Here is a 23,485-nt window from a genome sequence, read left to right as displayed (position 1 = left end):
GTACACAATGTCACATTGTCCCATTCTTGGTGATGTTAACTTTGATCACTTGGTTAGGACAGTATCTATCAGTTTTCTCTTTTTTAAAATTAGTAAAAAGAGTTTGGTGAGGACAGTCTTTGAGCCTATGTAAATGTCCTGTGTCTCATCAAATTGTCACCAGTTAATTTAAGTCTATTAACACCTTCTCTGCCCTTCCCCCTTGTTTGTTCTCTCCCCCCAAACCCAGATAAAAGTTTTAGGGGGAAAAAAAAGTGTGTACACACAGAGATGTATAGCTTTATAAATTTTTTTGAAGATTTTTATTTATTTGGCAGAGAGAGATCACAAGTAGGCAGAGAGAGAGGGGGAAGCGGGCTCCTTGCTGAGCAGAGAGCCCGAAGCAGGTCTCTATTCCAGGACCCTGAGATCATGACCTGAGCGGAAGGCAGAGGCTTAATCCACTGAGCCACCCAGGTGCCCCGCTATATAAGTTTCTATATATCCATATAAACGCTGAGTTCACATTGGCATCCTCAATTCCAATTCAGTACTTCAGGATTTAATCCAGTATTTTCCCTTTCCATATTTATAACTCCTCTCTCTCTCTCTCTCTCTTTCTCTCTCTCTCTCTCTCTCAGAAATCTGGCTCCCCTAATCCTAAATATATTATTTGCTTACTTTTTCTATACGTTCCAACCTCCTGACAATGCCAGCAGCTGCATTGGCCCACCTAGCTCCAAATATGTCAAATAAGTAAGTCACCCCTGCACTATCCTGACCACACTACTCCCTCATATGCTGACTGAAACCCTAGCTTTCAACTAAAACCAGGACCAAGCCAGCTAAAAACTTTGACCCCTGTGATGTCAACCCTGACCCCACCATTCGACCCTAGGCCCTCGTCATCAGATGAATCCCCCACCCCAACCAGAGAGGAGAGAAAGAACAAATTCATGATATTTTGATAATGAGCAAACATTAAATAGTCATTAAATTCACTAGGAAATTTTGCAAATGAATGGTTAAACATATTTATCAAAAGTGATGGATATATTTATGAAATGTATAGGAAGTTTTAAATTAATAATACCCCTTTTTGTCTCAGCTGTAATACTTGTAATTTTTAAATATTAATACTTTGTGTAATAAAAGTCATATTATGTTTTTTAATGTCTTTACAACCAGTTTAATTGCCCTATTAAACATAAAATTAACATGCTTTTCAGAAAGCAGAGTGAACGAGACTATTTGTCCATGTTTCTGAATTAAAAATGTGAATAGGCCAGGGAGCTTTTTCACTGTTTCGGGAGTGCTGATTGGTAAGTGAATGTGGCTCAGGACATAGAGCAAGTATGGGAAGATCTTATTTACAGTTGTAGGCACTGAGCCGGGCCCATTATAGTTGTTCTCTGTTACATTAGTTATCTGTATCATTTCATTTTACACCAGAAATTTCCTTTCTGAGGTCTACTTCCACGAGTTAAAAACTTTTCTGCATCCAGCTATCTTATTCAAAGTTGCCAATGAAATCAGTCAATACTGGGATTCAGCACAGGAGAAAGCAGGGCATCTGTGAACTTTCCATCTACAAGTGCAGATACAGATCAAACTCAGATTCACTAGGAGTTTTAAATAACTTTTGTTTTAAATTGGATCATAAATGCAGAAGTGTGCCAATATATGTGTTTTGTTTAAAAAATAACTATAATGAACTCCCATTAACCCCCAGATCCCTTCACAGAATTTAGGGAACCACCAGAGCACGCCTTCCTAATCACACCTCTCCCCTTCAATACACACACCCACCCTGGTGTATCTGTTTTGAATTCTTTTTTTTTTTTTCTTTTAAGATGTTTTTTAAGGATTTTATTTATTAGAGAAAATGAGCGGGGAAGAGGGGCAGAGGAGGAAGGAGAAGCAGACTGCCTGTTGAACAGTGAGCTCAAGGCAGAGCTGGATCCCGGGACCCAGAGATCATGACTTGAGCCAAAGTCAAATGTTTAACCGCCTGAGCCACCCAGGTGCCCCTCTGTCTTCAATTCTATGTACATCATTTCCTGACTCAAAAAAATTGCTATGTATGATGATTTAATTTTGACTGTCTCTTTAACCTTTTAAAAGTGGTCTCTTTGGGGGCGCCTGGGTGGCTCAGTTGGTTGGACGACTGCCTTCGGCTCAGGTCATGATCCCGGAGTCCTGGGATCGAGTCCCGCGTCGGGCTCCCAGCATCACGGGGAGTCTGCTTCTCCCTCTGACCTCATCGCTCATGTTCTCTCTCGCTGTCTCTCTCTCAAATAAATAAATGAAATCTTTAAAAAAAAAAAAAAAAGTGGTCTCTTTGATTCCTTCATGGCTCACTTCTTGCATTCATCATCTTTTTAAGATTAATCCATGTAAATGTTTATAGTGGCAAACATTTTTCCTTTTTTTTCTTCTTTATAACTACTATAAAGTATTCCTGTGATAAATTTACCAAGGCGAGTATTCTTAACTGCCTTTTTCAGATGAACAGATAGACTTCAAAGAAATTAAATAATTTACTATATGTTACAGAGCTAGTAAGAAAGAGTGCTAAGACTTGAACCCAGATGTTTTTATTATAAATTCTGTCATTTCTAAATTATTTTTTCCTCATACTTTAAGCCAGACGCTGTCATAAATAATATATTTTCAGGCTATAGTTTTTCTTGCTGTTGCTAGGATACTAAAGTTTTGGGTTGTATTCCAACTCCAAGGTCATTTTTAGTGTACATGCGCATTAAAATTTTTTCATTTCATTAAAGCCATTGCATCCAAAATTGCTGAAGATTTTCTTGGTTGCAGTAAGTTTTGTAGTTTTAACTTCAGAGGAGAACAGAGCAGATGATGAAATAAACAAATAACTCTACCCCTGCACGCTCAATTCCAAAAGAATAGTTTGGAAAACTGTGCTATAATGGAGAGCTATTTGAGGAATTTAAGCATATAGAGAATATAGTGTGCATGAGATCTCCCAGCATGGTAATCAGGAAAAGAGTCAGCATTCCAGGTGAGAAATAGGCCCTCAATTAAGCCACTGACCTAATTCCGATTTATTTTTAGGAACATAATTGACAGGGATTAGTGAACCATTGTGAATGTGGAATTGGTGAAGGTTGAGGGTGGAGTTGGCAGGGTAGAGAAGGTGGTGCTTAACCTGGAAGCTGGGCACATAACAGTTTTCTTCAGATATTATAAATGAAAATAAAGGATTTAAGTTAAATATCTTACTTGCTCCTTCAGGCAGAATACAGTCCCATGACAGAGAGTAAAACAGAGGCAGATTTTGTTTCAGTACTCTCTAAGGAAGCCCTTTATGATTAAAATTGTTTATAAATGGAATGCATGATCTTGTGATTTGGTGAATTCCTCAAAACTGGGAAAGTGTTTAAGGCAAAAACTGACCTCCTACAAGGATTATTATTAGGGAAGAAGTTGGGCTAGATGGATCTGTAAAGCCTTCAAGCTCTGATCATAATTCTGTGGCCTTGAATTTAAAGTGAAGGAGCAGTTTCTGGGTGCTGCAAATCCTGTCATCATTGCAGTAAGCAATTTTAGTATCTGTTATCAATGTAGGCAAGGAAGCATTTATACCTTATCAGAGACATCATTAAAGACCCCTTTAAAATGCTGGGGTGGGAGTGAATGTCAACCCAAAGTTCTATGTAGAGTAAAAATATCCTCTATAAATACAGGTGAAATGTGCATGTTTTTACAAACAACGAAGAATTAGTTAATAGCAGGACTGCATTAACCCAAATTCTGTACAGAGGTTTTTAAGCAGAAGGAAACAGATCCCAAATAGAAACACAGATATGTAGCAAAGAATGAAGACCTTTACAAAAAAGTAAATATAAGTGAATATTGACTGTTAGAAACAATACCAGTAATGTGAAATTTAAGATGTATGTAGAGGGGCACCTGGGTGGCTCAGTCAGTTAAGTGGCTGCCTTTGGCTCAGGTCAGGATCCAGAGGTCCCTGCTTTGCTTAGCAGGGAGTCTGCTTTTCCTTTGCCCTTTGCCCCCTCCCATTCATGTTCTCTCTCTCTTTCAAATAAATAAAATCTTTTTAAAAAATTTAGAGTCAGAATACATGAGAACAATATTGGAAAAGGTGAAAAACTCGAAAGTACAAAGTTCTAGTATCATCAAGGAAGTGGTAAATACAATAATTCGTATTAAATTTAACCCAGGTATGTGTTGTAATATCAAAAAGAGTATATGAAGGGGCACCTGGGTGGCTCAGTGGGTTAAGCCTCTGCCTTCGGCTCAGGTCATGATCTCAGGGTCCTGGGATCGAGCCCCACACCGGGCTCTCTGCTCAGGGAGCCTGCTTCCCCCTCTCTCTCTACCTGCCTCTCTGCCTACTTGTGATCTCTCTCTATCAAATAAATAAATAAAATCTTTAAAAAAGAAAAAAAAGTACATGAAAAGAAGGAAATGAAATATTTGAATACTCCAAAAGAAGAGAAGACAAAAAGATAAGGAAAATCAAAGAGTGGGTCAAACAGAAAAGTAGATATCAAATCACCCAAATCACTAATTACAGTAAATGAAAATGGATCAGATACTTCAAGTAATATGCTAATGTCAGACTGGGGAAGAAAATAAAACCCACGTATGTCTGATTTGCAAGAGGTACATCTTAAGTACAGGTGCACCGAAAGTACAAGGATGGCAAAAGCTAAAACCTGCAAGCCCTAGTGAAAAGACTGGTCTAGCCGGACGAGTGTCGGAGGAAGCAGACTGAAGTCAAGAAACATTACTGGAGATGAGGGATATTCTGAAATGGTAAGTCAGTTTACAAGGAAGATTTCGCAGTCAAAACAACACTGTTTCAAATGGAGAAGGCAAATGTAGACAACTGAAAAGAGGACAATCCACAATCGTAGGGGCTACTTTAATACACCTCTGAACAGACAGACAAAAAAGTAGTAAAAATATAGATCTGGAGAACACAGTTAACAAACTTGACCTAACTGATACATAGAGAATGCTGTCAACAGTGACAGAATTCACATTTCACTTAAGCCCATATTTAAGATTTACCAAAACAGACCATAGAGAAAGCCCCAGAAACATTTTCGAGGCTTGAAATAATTCGAAATATGCTCTGACTTCCGGGAAATTATGCAAGAAATCAGTAACAAAAGATCACTAGAAAATCCTCAAATGTCTGCAATTTAAACAGAATACACTTCTATGTAATCCATGGACTACTAATCCATCTACTAATCCATGGACTGAACAAAACATAACAGGCATTAGAAAATATTTTAAGCTGAATGATAATGAAGACGTGTCATATCAAAAATTGTTGGCTGCAGCTGCTGATACAATGCTTGGAGAGAAATTTATAGCCTTAATTATATTTACTATAAAAGTTGAAAAGTTAAAATCATATACACTTCATCTCTAGAAGCAAGAAGAGTAAAAGAATGAGAAAGGAGGAAACAATAAAGATTAGAAATCAGTGAAACAGAAAATGAAGTTAAAGAAAAATAATAAAGCTAAAAGCTGAAAAGTTGGAGAAAACTGACACCCCCCCCCCAGTAAGACATCAATAAGACAGGAGAAAAATCAGGAATGAAAAATATAGTATCATTGGAGACTCTACAGTAAAAAGATTTGATGATATAATGAACACAACATTGATTTGAAAATTTGAATAAGGACAAATTCCTCAAAAAAATTAAACTGACAAATGGAAAATCTAGAGTTTCTTCTGTTGGTGGAAATTGAATCAATTATTAAAAGCCCTTACACAAGAAAATATAGAACCTTTCCAGTGAGTTCTTTCAAATATTTAAGGAAGAAATTATCTCAATTTTATACAAATGCTTCCAGTAAGTAAAAGAAGGGAATATTTCCGAACTAAGTCCAACCTAACTCTGATACCAAAAACCACACAAGGACATCACAATATATAGGAAGGTGACTTTCAATATATACAAAAGATAATATATCACTACCAAGTGAGGTTAATTCTCCATGTATGTAAGTGTGGTTTAACATTTGAGAAACCAATCAATGTAATTTGCCACATTAGTTTGTTTTTGTTTTTGTTTTAAGATTTTATTTATTTGACAGAGCGAGATCACAAGTAGGCAGAGAGGCAGGCAGAGAGAGAGAGAGAGAGAGGGGGAAGCAGGCTCCCTGCTGAGCAGAGAGTCTGATGCGGGACTCGATCCCAGGACCCCGAGATCATGACCTTAGCCGAAGGCAGCGGCTTAACCCACTGAGCCACCCAGGCGCCCCACATTAGTTTTTATAAAGGGATAAAAATGTAGTTATCGTAACAGATCCAAATTCGATAAAGGATTTGATGAAATTCAATAGCAACTTATGATGAAAACTTTTAGTAAACTGGACTAGAATTTCTATAAACTCATAGAGATATAGCCTACAGCAGACATATCTAATGGTAATATGCTGAAAATTTTGCCCTTGAGAACAGGAATGACACAGGAATTCCTACAATCACTGCTTTCGTTGAACATTATACAAGAGATTCCTGCCATATATAATAAGGCAAGAAAAGGAAATGAAAGGCATAACGACTGAAAAGAAAGACGATAGTCCTTTGCAGAGGATATAATTATGTACATAGAAAATCCAAATGTATTTACTATTAGAATTAGTAGGTAAATTTAACAAACTGCTTACAACCTCACTCGAAAGTCACTAATATTTACAAATTGAAACCAAATAGAAAAGGGAATATATGGGGACGCCTGGGTGGCTCAGTTGGTTGGACGACTGCCTTCGGCTCAGGTCATGATCCCGGAGTCCCGGGATCGAGTCCCGCATCGGGCTCCCAGCTGCATGGGGAGTCTGCTTCTCCCTCTGACCTTCTCCTCGCTCATGCTCTCTCTCACTGTCTCTCTCTCAAATAAATAAATAAAATCTAAAAAAAAAAAAAAAAAAAAAAAAAAAAAAAAAGAAAAGGGAATATATGAAACAATATCACTTAAAATAACATTCAGAACATCAAAGAGCTGGGGAACCTAAGAAAAGGTGTATAGAGATGTATATTTCTATACTGAAATACACAAAATCTTTTTATATAAATTAAAGAGCTAAACAAATAAGATATTCCATTTTTGCAGATTGGAAGATTCAAAAATATGAAAATTGTAGTTCTCTCCAAACTGATCTAGACATTCAACCCAGTCTTACTGATTATTGTGAATTTTTTACAAGCGTGCTTTAAGGTACACCAATATAAGTAGTTTCATGATCTCAGCGAGGCAGAGTAGAAATTTTGAACTTCTCCTCCCGTGGCTTCAAAGAGGGTAACGGCCCATAGGTAATAGAACTAGCAAAAGAAGGTAGCTCTTGAACCCATGAGGTGCTTTTTTTGACATTTTTCCTTTTTCCTCCACTCTTCCACCAGACTGCTCCAGGCTTGTTTTCTGAGCTACGTTCTTCCCATAGGATCCCAGCACTGCAGAAGGTATATTCTAGAATTGAACCCACCTCAAAGTCCACAGCAGAGTGTGTGTGTGTCTATATGTGTGCCCTATGTATTAAAGAAGTTTTATTCATTTAAATTAAGCCCTTGGGGCACCTGCGTGACTCAGTCGGTTGAGGGTCAGACTCTTGATTTCAGCTCAGGTCATGATCTCAGGGTTGCGAGCCCTGGTCTTGGACACTGGGTATGAAGCCTGCTTAGCATTCTCCCTTTCCCTCGGCCCCTCCCCCACTCCCTGCTTTCTGTCTCTCATCAATCAATCAATCCCTTGAATTTAAACTTGGAAAAACCTTAATATGTAGCTCTGGGCTTATAGGCTAATAGTCAGCAACTACTTTGAGTCCTACTGTGAATATAGGGCTGTTCAAGGGACCCTCTAGAAATGTAGACCTAAACATTTAATAGAATATTTATAATTAGGTTTATAAAAAACAAAGGTTTTCTAGCTATTGCCAGAAATTAGGACCCTTTCAAAACAAAGGTCTTCTAGCTATTGCCAGAAATTAGGACCCTTTCTAGAGAAAGCCCTAAATTATTTAGGATCCTGTAAGGACTTCATGTGACAAGGACAAAAATCTCCTAGCATGAAGGAGTTGAGTGGGTTGTGTTTGTTGCAAATTCTTTTGGTTACCCATTGAATAAGTCTTTTCTTTCCTCGCTACTTCCCTTTGTCTGAGCTAAATTTACTTTCAAAGGGAATTTTTTTAAAGCCTATAATCTTATTTGGGCGTAGTTATTATCTGAAAGGGCTACTCATAAAATAATGTGCCCAGAGCTATTCAGGGTTGCCCCAATGTTAGTCAACTCTGCCAAAATCACATGGAAGTCATCACTGCCCAAATATTTGCAACATGATATGTAATAATTAAATGTATAGTTTTAAAATATTTTAGACATAATACCCGTTGGCAGTGGGGATGGAGCACTCAGGATACCCTGAAAGGGCTGGGGAGGCCTGACCTGGGAATGGGAAGTGGGGACCACCACAGCCGTCCTCACGTCCTGGAGTGGGAAAGGATTCAAGGACAGCGCTCATCTCCTTCGGGAAGAACGGGGACCAGAGGCTGGGCTCATGGGCAGGCAGGTTGCTGCTCAAAAATACAAGGAGGCCATCTCACAGTTAGAATAGTTCTAAGGAGAACGTGGCACCCCATGATTTCTCAGTCACTGAGAGCACAATTCAGAGCAAAAACTAGGTGACTGCCAGCCTCGTAAGCATATTTTGAAGAGGAATCTTTTGGGGGGAAAGATGTTGGTTGAAATCCTCTGTAAAACCTTTTCTAACTCTCAACCCTAAGCTCATGAAGGCCTTGAGGTAAGTGAGATCTTCCACTTGGATAGCTTGAGTCCTGGCTGTATGCTCTGCACGGAGCAGAGGAACCTCAGGCCCTAGTCAGACGGCTTTGAGACACACGCAGAGTCCTTTGCTGCCACAGCTTGTGTCCTGTGCGCTCAGCTCCCTGCTAGGGATTTTCATTACTGCTTCCCGCGCTCCTGTCCTCCTCTCAACTTGAAACATTACCATTGTGTTGCTGTATTCATTAGATTTTTGTGTATTACTTTTGTAATTTGTAATTACAAAATTTGTAATTCGATTCAACAAGCATTTAATGACAGTGTACCATTGTGCTAGGCACTCTGTTAGATAGTGGATGGTAAGACATGAATAGAAAAGAATCTCTGTCCTTGTAGAGCATATAATCTCTTAACTATCACAAGTTGGCCATAAGGTCTCATTGGAATGTATGATTCCTCAATTTTAAATTTATTTGGAAAAGTCAGGTTTGGTTGAATTCTCTTTTGTTCCTAATAATAAAAATTAGAATTCCCTATATCCAAAGTCTGAGAATGGAAACAGCTTTTTGCATTGTAGCCCACAAAATAGTATGACTTGTGTTGTTCAAAAAATATTGTCATTACCCATTTCTTAAATTCTACTGTGAACAGTCAGGTGATTGTAGTCACAATTTCCTTTTAGGAGACTTTCATCGAAAACTGCCACGAACTCCATCCAGCGGAACCATGTCTTCTGCAGATGATCTAGATGAAAGAGAACCACCTTCCCCCTCAGAAGCTGGTATTGCTCTCACCTGAATCAAGTTCCCACTAAACCCTTTGAGCCAGCAACACTGCATGATATTAGGAAAATAGTATAATTTAAAGAATTACTTTGCTGTGTATTAAAAGACATTATATTGACTTAAATCTATCCCCAAAATTATGTACAAATATGGGTTGATAATGCACTAGTGAAATGTTAAAAATAAGAATAAAAGAATAAGTAACAAAACTACTAGATCTAAAATGTATTAGCAGGGTGCAAAAATAGGCTAGTTAGTTTGATCTTTTATAAACCCCATAGAGTAACTTAACTGTTAAAAGTGTTGCAATGCATGAGAAACTCTGAAAAAGTCTCTTTAAAAGAAATAGTGCACGAGAAGTTAGGCAGGAAAATTAAATAAATATGTTCTTGAGGACAAGGAAAATAATGGATGTTAACAGATATGAGAGAAATCAGTTACCTTAAGGACCTGAATTAGACTCATATAAATTAGTTTTGTACATTGAGAACTCCTTATACCTGTTTGGGCATCATTTACTAGAATAATATGGAACATCTGACCTCAGGTAGGATACTACTGGAAAACTAGCTAGTATTTCTTTAATTTTATGATGAATTCTGAGTAAGAGTAACTTTATCTTTAATGCAAATGACAGTGACACTTACTGGTCTCATACAGCTAGTTTTCTTTGAAGCTTTCATAGGGACATTTTCTAAGAATGTAATACCACCTCTGTAACAGCCTTCCAGGTGCTATAAAGGGTATATTAATAACAGTGTAGATTCGCTGATGTTGAAAACCTTATGCCATCCTATTTTAGAAGTATCTTAGTGGTTTTTTGGTGATTTTTTACTTACAGCTCAAACGTGTACTTTGTAAGAGATCTATAAATTAGATGCCTATTTTGCTGTTGCAGACTCAAAATAATAGCTTCCTGTGACATATGTTACAAAGTCTAAAGATTTTTCAGAATTTAGCATCATGTGTTATAATTGTTATGTCATCTTACAATTCTTATACCAATTTATTTCTGTTGCAAGGACCCAATTCCCTTGGAACATTTAAGAAAACATTGATGTCAAAGGCAGCTCTCACTCACAAGTTTCGAAAATTGAGGTCCCCCACAAAATGTAGGGATTGTGAAGGCATTGTAGTATTCCAAGGTGTTGAATGTGAAGAGGTAAGACCTTTCTGGAACTCCATTAGCTCTTTCATGCTTTTTGCCTTATACTTTTCTGTTACTAATTTTATTGATTAGGCTCTCTTACATGAATATTTTTAATAAATTGAACCACAGTGTAGTTTTGTAATTCATTTAGCGATTAAGTATAGTTCAGACACCACAAGTAATACCTTTTAAAATAATTTTTGTTGAGTTACCATTCTACCTATAGTTTGCTCAGTTGTTCATAGTTTTGAGGTAAATGAACCATTTTTTAACTGTCATTTTCTTGTAGTGTCTCCTTGTTTGTCACCGTAAGTGTTTGGAAAACTTAGTCATCATTTGTGGTCATCAGAAACTTCCAGGGAAAATACACTTATTTGGAGCAGAATTCATACAAGTTGCAAAAAAGGAACCAGATGGCATCCCTTTTGTACTCAAAATATGTGCCTCAGAGATTGAAAATAGAGCCTTGTGTTTACAGGTATGTTGTAACTTTTAAAATTAAGTTTAAAAATATAAATGCCCGTGTGATTTGTTCTAATGATGAGCCTTTAAAGGAAAACAGTGCTCTCAATTTTTAACAAGTAAAAGTCTCTTTAAAAAAATTTATTCAGAATAAATAAAATAATAAATAAATAAATAAAATCTGAATTTATTCTGATTTATTTAGAAAATGTTGCCTCATTTGGCCCTAGTTTTTTCCTGAATTATTAATAAAAATTGAAGTAGACTCATCAGATGTATGGAGATGTCTGCATTTAGTCATTTCTTCTAAAGGAGAATTTTGCCAAATTTTTCCATTTTCTTCTCAAGGGAATTTATCGTGTATGTGGAAACAAAATAAAAACTGAAAAACTGTGTCAAGCCTTGGAAAACGGAATGCACTTCGTAGACATTTCAGAATTTAGTTCACACGACATTTGTGATGTCTTGAAATTATACCTTCGACAGGTAAAGTTTTTACCCTTGAAACATACCATTAAAGAAAAAAGAACAGAAATATGATCGGTATTTTACTGGTAACATTTGCTACACAGATATTTTCATTGACATAGACCATATCCATGTGACTCTAATTATTGTTAAAAATCAAAGAGTATATAAAATACATGTATGGTTTAAAGACCAATAATAATAAAAACACTCATTTCCCATCACGTAGCTTTAGGAAGTAGAACATTACCTTACTGAAGGCTCCTGCATGCCCTTCTCCAGTAGTAGCCCTCAACGCCACCCCAGTGGTCTTTTCTAATCATGTTAATACCTCCTTTTCTTAATAGTTTTAATACCTGTTGCATGCTCCTAAACAGTGTCTCATGAAGTTTTAGGTAACTGAGAGGAAAGCATAAATCTAGCTGTGTATTATTCACACTGTTAATGAAGGATTCAGTAGGTTCCACAGTGTCTGAATCATGGTCCAGCTTTACCTTCATTGACATCCTCAGATAGCCATTGTGGGAGGTCAGCGGGCAAGATCATGAAGGCATCTTGGGAACCTGCAGTTCCAACAGATTTGGGGCATCATGCAGGGCTTTTGTATAAGCTGGGTACTGGAGATTCAGCAGGAATATGGTTGGGAGTGGGCTGCTCTGTATTTTCTCTTTCTGTGCTCACTATTGTATCTGAGATTTACAGGAGTAGATCCAAAAGAGAAAACACACATACACGCTCTTCTGTGGGCTGAAACAGTAATCGACCTTAGTGGCTTCAGGCAGCAGCTCCTCATTGAGGGGTTGCAGGAGCATCAGTGCATTGCCATGATGAGCCAAGTATGGAAAAGAGCTGGGGTCAAGTTCCTTGAGTAAAAATGAAGATACAGAGAGCAGAGCAATGATGGTTCTCATGTCCATCTCTGGAGTTCTGTTCTGCATTTGGATCCTTTCTAATACTGTGAATAGCCGTCATCCTGGGATCTCCCTTCTCTCATCTGAGGGAATGCCTGTCTTCTGTGTCATGTCTTCCTGTTTGTGGTTTATGCTCCTGTTTTGGTTATGCCATACTTGATTGAGCAAGGTGGAATAAAAGTAAATTTAGTTATTTGAAAATGTCTTTATTCTGCCTCTTGAACAAGATGGGAAAGTGGATAGTGTGGTAGGTTATCGTATTCTAGACTGGAAATTATTTTTCTTCAGAATTTTGAAGGCATTTTTTTATTGTTTTCTTTGAAGTGTGAAATCTTTCTCATTTCTGATTCTTTGTATAAAGCCTATTGTTTGTTCTCTGAAAGCAAATCTCCCCATTGTGTTAAAGTTTCACAGTGTATGCCTTGATGTGGATGTATACTCATCTGTCACTTCAGGTACTCCTCGGGCTCTGTTCTCCTTGGCCTTTTGTTCTTAGGACTTTTACTTTGTTGTCATTTCCTCCTATTTTCTGTTTTTTATTTCTGGAAATGTGCTTACTGGACAGCTTGTACTTGTTCTCTAGTTCCTTCATCTTTTCTCTATTATTTTTTTGTTGTTGTTTTTCTTTTCTTTTAACACTTTTTTTTTTTTAAGATTTTATTTATTTATTTGACAGAAATCACAAGTAGTCGAAGAGGCAGGCAGAGAGAGAGAGGGGGGAAGCAGGCTCCCCGCTAAGCAGAGAGCCTGACGCGGGACTCGATCCCAGGACCCTGAGATCATGACCTGAGCCGAAGGCAGCGGCCTAACCCACTGAGCCACCCAGGCGCCCCTTCTTTTAACACTTTTTAAGAGATTTCCTTGGTTGGTCTTGTTTTGTTCATTTGGTTTGGTTTGTTTGTTTGTTTGTTTGTTTTTTGACAGAGACAAACACAGTGAGAGAGGAAACAGAAGCAGGGGGAGTGGGAGAGGGAGAAGCAGGATTCCTATGGAGCAGGGAGCCCCATGCAGGGCTTGATCCCAGGACCCTGGGATCATGACCTGAGCCAAAGGCAGAGGTCATGACTGACTTAATGACCACTGAACCACACAGGCACCCCAGGTTTTGTTTTGTTTTTTTTTATGCCCAGCATGGGACCCAGTGTGAGGCTTCATGCCCAGCATGGGACCCAGTGTGAGGCTCAGACCCACAACCCCCAGATCAAGACCTGAGCTAAAACCAACAGTCAGAGGGCTTAACTGACTGAGCCACCAGGTGCCCTAAGATTTCTTCAGTTTTATCTTATACACCTACTATAATCTATTTCATTTCTGAGATATTTTAATTTCTAAGAAATTGGTTCTCTGTTCCTTATACAGCATCCTTTTTAATGAATGTAGTATCTTATCTATATGAGATATTCATAGCTTTTTTTCTACAAAGAATTCTTTGCTTAGCCTCTAGTGCTTTTCAATAGGAATATAATGTGAGCCTTATATATAATACTAAATTTTCTAAGAGCCACATAAAAAGAAATGGTGAAGTTAATTTTAATATGTAACATACTAAAATATCATCTGAATGCTTAATCAGTATTTTTCAATTTTTAGTGAAATTTTTTTTGTTTTTCTTTGAAATGAAGGGTTATTGAGTCTTTGAAATCTGGTGTGTATTTTGCATTTAGAGCATATGTCAATTTGGAATAGCGACATTTCCAGTGTTCATTGGCCTTAGGTGGCTAATGATTACCATACTGCCAACACAGTTCTAGATCTTCAGCTCGTTTTGTTTCTGCTTATTTTTATTTCAGTCTTTCATGATTATCTGCTTAAAATGAAAGAATTGGAATTGAAATCTCTTTGGAAGGTTTTGAATACGTACAGGCTTTAAACATTTTAAGCTCTAGTGTGATCTAGGAGGGCTATTTGGGAAACACCGGTTGTCTGTATCTCTAGGTCTCTACTCTTAGGCTTGGCTGATACCCCAGAGAAAGGTCTTTCCCTGCTGTAGGTGTGGTGCCAGAACTCTGGGAGCCACCTTGGGTAAGAAAGCTCCAGAATCTCTGCTGTAGCAGGCAGACAGTCACTAAATCCCTATTTTTAGATAGTTGTACAGCTGTTGTTTGTGCTTGACATTGGCCATCCAGAGGCCCTCTCTTTTACACTGTCCAAAGATGAAATCCCCACACTGCTGGGGAAAATGCTGTTTAGAAACATGGAGTGGAGACAAGGATCTGGAGATCTAATACTTCTTAAATAGCCTACTCTCCTCCAGGATCAGAGTACCTCATGCTAATAGTCTGTGGGTCTCCTATAAATTGTATTGGTTCTCATTTTGGAATTTTAGCTTTCTCAGGACTGCTAAGCCATTACTTATTTATCTGCTCCTCAGTGGTTAAATGTTGCTTTTATCTCCTTTCCTATTCTCCTAGTCTTTGTGGACTTAACTATTTCAGTGGGGTTTCCAGAGGGAAAGAAACTAGGTACAAATGTTGGATCAGCCATGTTAGCCCAAGAAACTTGATTTCTTTCACATTTTGCAGAATTCTCAGCTGAGAGATGGAGACAAAGTACCTCTGAATGACTGTTAATCTCACAATGAGTCATTTTGTCTCTTTTGGCCAGTCAGGGAGGGGAAATAAATGGGATCTAATACTAATCCATCTCAAGAATGCTATGGGACCAACATTTTATTGTGGGGAGCCATGCTCAATTTTTATAGTATTAGAGAGTAGCCTTCATTTTACTCATATTTGGGAAATCTAAAGCCTCAAGAGGTTGAGTGAGCTCCTTCAGATCCTAGAATAATAGAGGTAGAAATTAATCTCAAGGCTTCCCCTCTCTGGGACCAGCAGGAGAAACTGGAGAAATGGGTGCCTACCTCACCACAGGTAGTATAGGACACCTGCTAGCCAGATATGGGCTATTTCCATCGCTGAGCGGTGGAAATACTGAAATCGCTTGTGCCAGTAGAAGGGTCAAGGTGGCATGTCCCTTCATAGTTTGAGAGAGAAACATTTTCTTTAACCTATTTATGGCAATTCAAGTTGTATTTGAAAATTAGGTAAGTAAAACATTGGCAATGTCTTTCTTCTAAGCCATACTATCTTGTGCTAATCTTCAGTCTGGTCAAAGTAAAACAAAAGGACCCAATAGTATTTTGTTCTCTGTCTACCCTATGCCAATAAAATTCAGAATATAAGCTTTTTCTAATTAATATGACTGGCTTGTTTTAATAAAACAGTTGAAGATCATGCTAACTTTGGGACAATGATTAATGTACTTGGTATAGGATATATAGCAAAATTTTAAAATCCCTCATGCAGCTTTTGATTTTAGAATGTTTTGCTGATTTTCAGTTAACTCACTTTTAATACAAATAAAATTTTTGGTGGTGATGTCAGATTCACTTAATAGATAACATCACTGACAAACATAAATCTATTTCTAAAAGTAGATTGATTTTAAGTCCCTTCTAATCTGAAGGGACATACTAAATCCATCAGTAGCTATTCAGTAAATTATTAAAAGGGGAAAAGTGGACAGAATGATATTCCTAATGTGATTTTATTTCTTTAGCTCCCAGAACCATTCATTTTATTCCGATTGTACAAGGAATTTATAGACCTTGCAAAAGAGATCCAACATGTAAATGAAGAACAAGAGTCAAAAAAGGATAACCCTGAGGACAAAAAATGGCCGAGTACATGTATAGAAATAAACAGAATTCTTATAAAAAGCAAAGACCTTCTAAGACAACTGCCAGTGTCAAATTTTAACAGTCTTCATTATCTCATAGTTCATCTTAAGCGGTAAGAATTTTATATAAGGCGAGCGTTCATTAGTGGGTAGACAATTGATCGGGTTTTTGTTTGGCTTTTTGGTTTTGTTTAAATTGTGGTAAAATACACATAACATAAATTAACCATCTTAACCACTTTTATTATTTTTTAAAGATTTATTTAAGTACATGGGTAAGGGGAAAGAGGAGAGAGAATTCCAAGCAGACACCGTGTTGAGCATGGAGCCTGATGTGGGGTTCAGTCCCATGACCCTGAAATCACGACCTGAGCTAAAACCAAGAGTTGCTTAACCAACTACGCCACCCATGACCCCCATCTTAACCACTTTTAAGTGTACAGTTCAGTAGTATTAAGTACATTCATATTGTTGTGATGTTTTTAAATGAATGTTGTGATGTTTTAAAATGAATGTTTTACTTCTCATATGTGTTAGGGAAAGGGAGGCATTGAATAGATATTCTTAGAGCTAACACCTTCGCCTCAGATGCCTTCTGTGTCCTGCGCTCTGGCTAAGGAAATAAGGATGCAGATATTAGGTCTCTGTCACCTGTTGTGCTGTTCCTCTTGACAGCAGATCTGCAGACCAGCGCAGCACAGACCATTCCTGTTCTAACAGGGCTGGCACAGTGTGCAGAGAACAGTGAGGGGATTGAGGGGCCGGAATCAGAGAAGCTAGTCCTGAGCCAGACTGGAAGAACTGGGTGGTGGTTTGGTGACAAAGACTGTGCAAAACAGCATTCTGGGTAGAGGGTAACAGACACAGGCGCACAAGATAATGTTGCTCTTGAGAAGCATAGGTAGTTTGGCGAGGGGGACATAGCAAGCAGTAGCTTGAAGTGAGCTAGGCCAAGGCCCGATAAAGAAAGTCCTACATACCTGCCAGACGAGTTGACTCTTCTTCTGTACCCACTAAAGAATCCGGAGCCAGGAATGTAACGTTTTTAGATTTGTTAGATCTTTCTGGGAGCAGTATGGAGAATGGGATGGAGGGGGTCCTTAACTGCTATTCAGAAATTCTTGGGTAGTTATAGAAATAAAAAAGGTATAGAGAGCTTGAAATAAGGCCAGAGCGTTGGTAGTGGCAATTGAGCAGAAAGATATTTAGGAGACAGAATCAGCTTGGCTTGAAGACCAGCTGTGGCCAATGAGAGAGCAACCTACGGTGACGGTTAAGTTTCCAGCACAAGGGCTCTGGGAGGATGTGCTGTATACTGCAGCTCTTCGTTTTTGATTTTGCTTTTCTACTGGTCAAACTTTAGTAGTTCCTCTACTTGCTTGAATGTTATCCTAATACTCTGAAACTCAATTCAGTGTGTTGTCAGTAACTAATCAGATAAATATATCCTTTTTTAGACGTCTGCTGCCCGTTTTTCCTCCACCCTTCCCAGTCCATAGTAAACTACCAGCAAGGAAATCTAATAGGCAAATCTCATACAGCTTCATGTGTTCTACTTCACAGAGTCGTAGATCATGCAGAAGAAAACAAAATGAACTCCAAAAACTTGGGGGTAATATTCGGACCTAGTCTTATTAGGCCAAGGCCCACAACTGCTCCTGTCACCATCTCCTCTCTCGCCGAATACTCAAACCAAGCCCGGTTGGTGGAATTCCTCATCACTTACTCACAGAAGATCTTCGATGGATCCCTGCAGCCACAAGAGGTGGTCGTGTATAGTACAGGTGGTGGTGTACCTCATGTTGATCAAGGTTGCCTTCCAAAGCCTCTTTTATCACAAGAGGAAAGAGACCCAGAACATTCTATGAAGACACTGTTTTTCTCTTCAAAGGAGGTGAGTTTTGACCTTTATGGAATTGTGGTAGAACTCTATAATGTTTATTAGTTAGTAATAAGATTAAAGTTAAAAATTTTTGAGATGTGTTTTACTTCTTAAAATTCAAGAATTCTCTTCTATCAACAGGATATGCACACTGTGGATAGTGAGACCAAAATTTTTGAGCCAGCTACATCATTTGAGGAATCAGAACGGAAGCAAAATGCATTAGAAAAATGTGATACGTTTCTCATTGGTGAGTGGCCATGTAAAATTCATGTTTGCTAACTTCAAGCTGTGCCGACAGACCTTGTCTAACAGCTACAGTGAGTGAAATTGAGAGAAATCAGGGAAAGAAGCTTCATTAGTAAATGAAAAAGTTGCTGTTTACTATACCTTACTTTTTTTTTAAAAATTTTATTTATTTATTTGACAGATAGAGATCACAAGTAGGCAGAGAGGCAGGCAGAGAGAGAGAGAGAGAGAGCACGAAGCAGGCTCCCCACTGACCAGGGAGCACAATGTGGGGCTCGATCCCAGGACCCTGGATCATGACCTGAGCCAAAGGCAGAGGCTTTAACCCACTGAGCCATCCAGGTACCCCATTATACCTTACATTTAAATGAATATCATTCTTTACAATAATCGTTCTTATAAAAAGACATCTTGGGGCTCAAAAATTTCATTTTTGCCATCAGTTAAAGTCAAGGAAGAAATGTGTTGAGCCATATGAAAGTCAAGGCAGAAATGTATTGAGCTGTATGAATTATCATAAAATCTGTTACTATGAATCATTGTATTGACCTAACTGCTCATAATAAGTCAACTAGACTCCTCAAAATTAAAACATTTAGACTCCTAAAACTCCTAAAATTTTTTCAAATGCTTTTACTTGTCACCTTTCACACATTAAGCACAAATACATATATTTTATTCACCGTATGATCATTTTAGTTGTAGTGATTAGTAGCTATCATGCTGGCAAAAAGACTTCCGTTTGTTACTATAATCCTGTATATCTTTAGAACTAAATTCCAGTTATTTTTAAAATGTAGAGATACATGTTAAATTTGATGTGTGATCCTATGTCAGTAATCGTAGCCTGACAGGATCCAAAAAGTAAGGGATCTGACTTTCACTTAAGCATCCTCCTGCTTTGTGCTAAGCACTGTGCTTCTTGTTTGATTCCATTTATCTGATTTGATCTTCATAACAGTTTTGTGCTAAAAGGTCAGTAGTATCAGCCCCATTTGATTCATCACCAAATACTCTGAGAGAGGCTAAATAATGTCAGAGGTCATGCCACTAGTAAATTGTTCAGTTAGTATTTGAACTTAAATATGTACTTACTTTACTAACATGATCGATTATTTATTATGATGACCAATTAGGAAGAGTAATTATAATAAATGTCATTTTTTGAGAGCCTATCATATATTAGATCAATTCTGAGCACTTTTCATGAATCCTCATCATCATGAGGGCCACACATCATCATAGATACAATCATGATCTTTTCATGCAGATACTTAGGGCCAGTGACATTGCCTTGCCCAGCACCAAAGCAGTAGAGCTGAGCTCAGCCCGCCAGTTGGGCTCGAGAGTCTGCACTCTGACCCATTACGCTCTTAAGTCTATCCCTGGGAACTTTAAGAATTGTACTTTGACTCAGGTCATGATCCCCGGTTCCTGGGCTCAAGTTCTGATCAGTCTCCACAGGGGGTCTGCTTCTCCCTCTTCCCCTCCTCCCACTTGCCCTCTCAATCTTTCTCTCTCAAATAATAAAGAAAATCTTTTTTTTAAATGCTTTAAAAAAAAGTGTACTTTGGTTGGTGACTGTGACCCTACCACCAGCAGTCAGTTCCTTTAGAGTGGTCCATAGAAGGACCTGGGAAGGTCCCTGGAAGGCAAAGCAAGAGCACGGTGCCCTGGAAGCCCAGAGGAGAGAGGTCACTAGTGTCAGGTAAGGAAGGTCAGATAACATGAAGACTGACAGCTGATTCTGATGGCCTCCGGCCTGCAAACCTCTGCCTCAGAGATGTGGGAAAAGGACCTGGCCACAGGGAAAGGGGTCACATGCTGTGCTCGGGGCAGCTGAAGTTCAAAGCCAGAATGGTGCTCAGACACAGACTTGTTGGATGTTTTCCAGCGGGAAAGGGCAGCATGAGCAGAGGGCTGGCATTGAACACAACGAGGAATTTTTTAGGGGAGACGCTACAAAAAGGGACCAGGTTGGAAGGAGCTGAGGGTTCTAGTTTGAAAAAGCATGGCCCATGGGTCCAGACTTGAAGGAAAGAGAAGAAAGGAAGCCAGGGAGGAAACAACCAATGAGGAGAATGGTGTTTTTTACTTAAAACTGAACTCTTCAACCTGAATTGGACAGGATGAATGTTAGAGCGCACTGATGAGTTGATCAGATAAGGACGCATATGACGCATTTAATGGGCTATATTCTCACTGTGGGTTGGATGTAACTGGAAATAGCAGATTGAGTGAGTTGACAAAAGCCTTTGGATTCAGGGCACACCTGCATTTGCTTGGTGTGTAAATTAGTGTAGCTTTTCTGAGGTCGATTAATACCAATACCTACTGAAACTGTGACACTCCGTTCATCTCACAAATATTTGCATGGAGCACATTAAGAGAAAAAACTTACTTCAGCAGTTGTTGTTTTTTGTTTGTTTTATTTTACTAACCTGCAGTGGCTTTTGTAGCTGTTTATTATATTGATTTAAATAAATGTAAAATTCTAACATTTTTATTTCAAGTACACCTTTAATATGAGTATTTAACTTCTCTGCATAGATAGCTGAGAGTGGTTAACAAGAGTCTTATATGTTTTTCCAATTTATTCTGTAAGACTCTTGTTAACCACATGTCATAAAGTTTGATTTTTAAATAAATCTTTTCCTTTTTTAGACAACAAAGTGGGTCTGCTTGTAAACCAAGAGCTTGAGTCAGCATCACAAAAGATGGAAGATATCTGTAAAACTTCCAAGCCACTTACTTTGAAATCAGAAAGGGAAACAAACAGTGTTGAAAGGCATGCTCCACGGACCAAAGTTAGACCCGCAAGTTTGCCTGTAGATAGACTACTACTTCTTGCAAGCCCTCCTAATGAGAGAACTGTCAGAAATATGGGAAATGTAAATTCAGACAAGTTTTGCAAGAATCCTACCTTTGATGGAGTTAGTAGGAAGGATATTCCTACTATTGTCTGTTCCAAATTGGACGGTTTTGACCAGCAAACTCTACAAAAAACTCGGGAGAGACAGTATGAACAAAATGGCCTCAGTGCTAAGACTGCAGCGGGAATGGGAACTGTGAGCGTCAGGATCGGTGGGGACCAGCCAGACAGCGCCCCCTGGCCCAGTAAGCCATACACAGAACCAGTCAGGTCAGTGAGACAGGTGTCAGAGAGACGGTCCTCTGACTCCTGCCCTCCTGCGGCTGTCAGAGCACCCCGAACGCTGCAGCCCCAACACTGGACCACGTTTTACAAACCACGTGCTCCCACCAGCAGCCTGCGAGGGGATGAGGAGAGGCTCACAACCCCCTCCCCAGCACTGCCTCCCAGCACAGTCCCCACCCCCCAGGGACCCCTGCTAAAAACAGTCCCAGCCTCCGACAAGGCACCTGCTGCCTCCACGCAGTCCACCAGCAAGCCGGGAGAGAACTCTGAGGAGCGGGACTTGCTGGAAGTGCCTCCCGCGTGTCAGAGACCGAGACTAAAACGAATGCAACAGTTTGAAGACCTGGAAGACGAAATCCCACAGTTTGTGTAGGGTTGTCAGAATCCAGCTTTTCTTTGTTGTTTTTTATTTTGTGGTATTGTGTTTGTTTTGTGAAAGAAACTTCTGACAGGGCCCCTTCTTTACAGTATTGCCACATCATGGGTTTTGCTTTTTGTCCTTGTATCGTGTTATACTGCGTTGGTCATATTGAATGGTAGACTGTCTTGATAGGGCCCCCATCTGCGCCTCACTGGAATTCTCTGTATTTTTAAAGTTGTGAATAAATAGGTGGACTCATGTTTTTTAAAGTTTAGTTGATTTTTCCCATAAAATGGTCCATTTAAATGCATCCCTAATATATGATATAGTTCTCAACTAATAGGTGCAATTGGGGAAAATCTGCTTTATTTTTTGAAGTGAAACTACGTTGCTTATTTATAAAAGGACTATTTCTGAATGCAAGTGCCTGAAAGATCTTTGTCTGGTATGGTTGTTTTGTTCACATGATTTTATAGTGTGCATCTTTGACCTCTCATATGTATGTAACCTTTTATTTTTCAATTGGCAATTCACCTATTAATATTTACACAATGGCCAAAAGGCTTGCAAATTCTGTATTTAATTTCATTTTGATTAATGGCCAGATTTTCCATGTGGTAGTTAGTTGAACTGTTCAAAGAAAGTACACTTAAACTTGTTTCTAAATTACATAGTTCAGTTTTGTCTTATTCGGATTTAGATGGTTTTAACACATTTTATATCTTTTCACCTCTCGCCTTGTTCTATATAAACTTGTTTTTCAACAGTTCTGAACGTTTTGGTATTTTATACATTGGTCCAAAAATGTTTTAAAATTCAGTGCATTTCCTCTTCATGTTGTCTGGGATTTTTTTTTTTTTTTTAAAACCACTACTTTGGTATAAAATGTTTTTACTTTTAAGTAATTTTATGTACTTTTTCTACCTGAATTTTTAGCCATTGACAATGTATGTTTCATCCAAATCATGCAGAGATTTTATTTAAGTTGATTCTAAGTATAATTTGGCAAGCCTCATTGTTTGGAATTTGAGAAAAAGTATAGATTGGATGGATATATTTCATTTATAAAATTCCTAGTTTTTAGAACTAGTGCAGTTCTGTGATTTTCTGGGTTACATCATTTTGCCTAAAACAGGATATAAAAGGGACAAAAAAATTAAAACAGCCTTTTTTTCTATGTGTGAATTCTATTTGTAGCAAATGCTTTTATATGAATATGTTATTCTTGATAAAAATACATATTTTTTATATATATATATTATATATATACATATATGTGCACATATATGTATATATATTATATATATACATATATGTGCACATATATGTATATATATTAACCTGTTAAATTATTTCAGGTTCTCGTGGCTTCTCTGAAATTGTTGCCTCTTAGGGTGTGAGACTAGATTTAGTCACCATTGGCTTAGTGGTCAATACTTGAACTCATATATCCCTTGACTATAACATGGAATGCATTTTGTGAGAAGTCGCTATATAGCTCTATATGACATTATGAACTAACGAGAAATGAGTAACTCCTTTGTACTAGAGTCTTGTTTTTAGTCCTTATTGTGCAAGATAGAAAAGAATTGTATTGCTACAAAAACCTAAA

General features: G+C 38.3%; 1 protein-coding gene across 1 annotated transcript; it reads left to right on the top strand.

The window, feature by feature from the left end:
- The first annotated feature begins 9,246 nt into the window (after positions 1-9,246).
- LOC131809473 (rho GTPase-activating protein 29-like) lies at positions 9,247-23,058 on the top strand. The gene is made up of 8 exons (XM_059136591.1): positions 9,247-9,551; positions 10,578-10,717; positions 10,995-11,183; positions 11,516-11,653; positions 16,105-16,337; positions 17,788-18,118; positions 18,248-18,356; positions 21,020-23,058. The coding sequence occupies exons 1-8, from the start codon at positions 9,497-9,499 to the stop codon at positions 21,883-21,885; spliced, it is 2,061 nt and encodes a 686-aa protein (XP_058992574.1). The 5' UTR covers positions 9,247-9,496; the 3' UTR covers positions 21,886-23,058.
- Positions 23,059-23,485: the final 427 nt, after the last annotated feature.

The sequence above is a fragment of the Mustela lutreola genome, chromosome 10 (assembly GCF_030435805.1).
Source record: "Mustela lutreola isolate mMusLut2 chromosome 10, mMusLut2.pri, whole genome shotgun sequence".
NCBI lineage: Eukaryota > Metazoa > Chordata > Mammalia > Carnivora > Mustelidae > Mustela > Mustela lutreola.
Note: the sequence above shows the minus strand (reverse complement) of the source record. Positions and strands in the feature narration are given on the sequence as shown.

What these genes read in the sequence shown, in the direction of transcription:
- LOC131809473 (XM_059136591.1), top strand. Translation starts at nt 9,497, where the DNA reads ATGTCTTCTGCAGATGATCTAGATGAAAGAGAACCACCTTCCCCCTCA. An exon ending in ACCTTCCCCCTCAGAAGCTG is followed by an intron (nt 9,552 to 10,577) that starts GTATTGCTCTCA and finishes TTCTGTTGCAAG; the next exon opens with GACCCAATTCCCTTGGAACA. An exon ending in ATGTGATACGTTTCTCATTG is followed by an intron (nt 18,357 to 21,019) that starts GTGAGTGGCCAT and finishes TTCCTTTTTTAG; the next exon opens with ACAACAAAGTGGGTCTGCTT.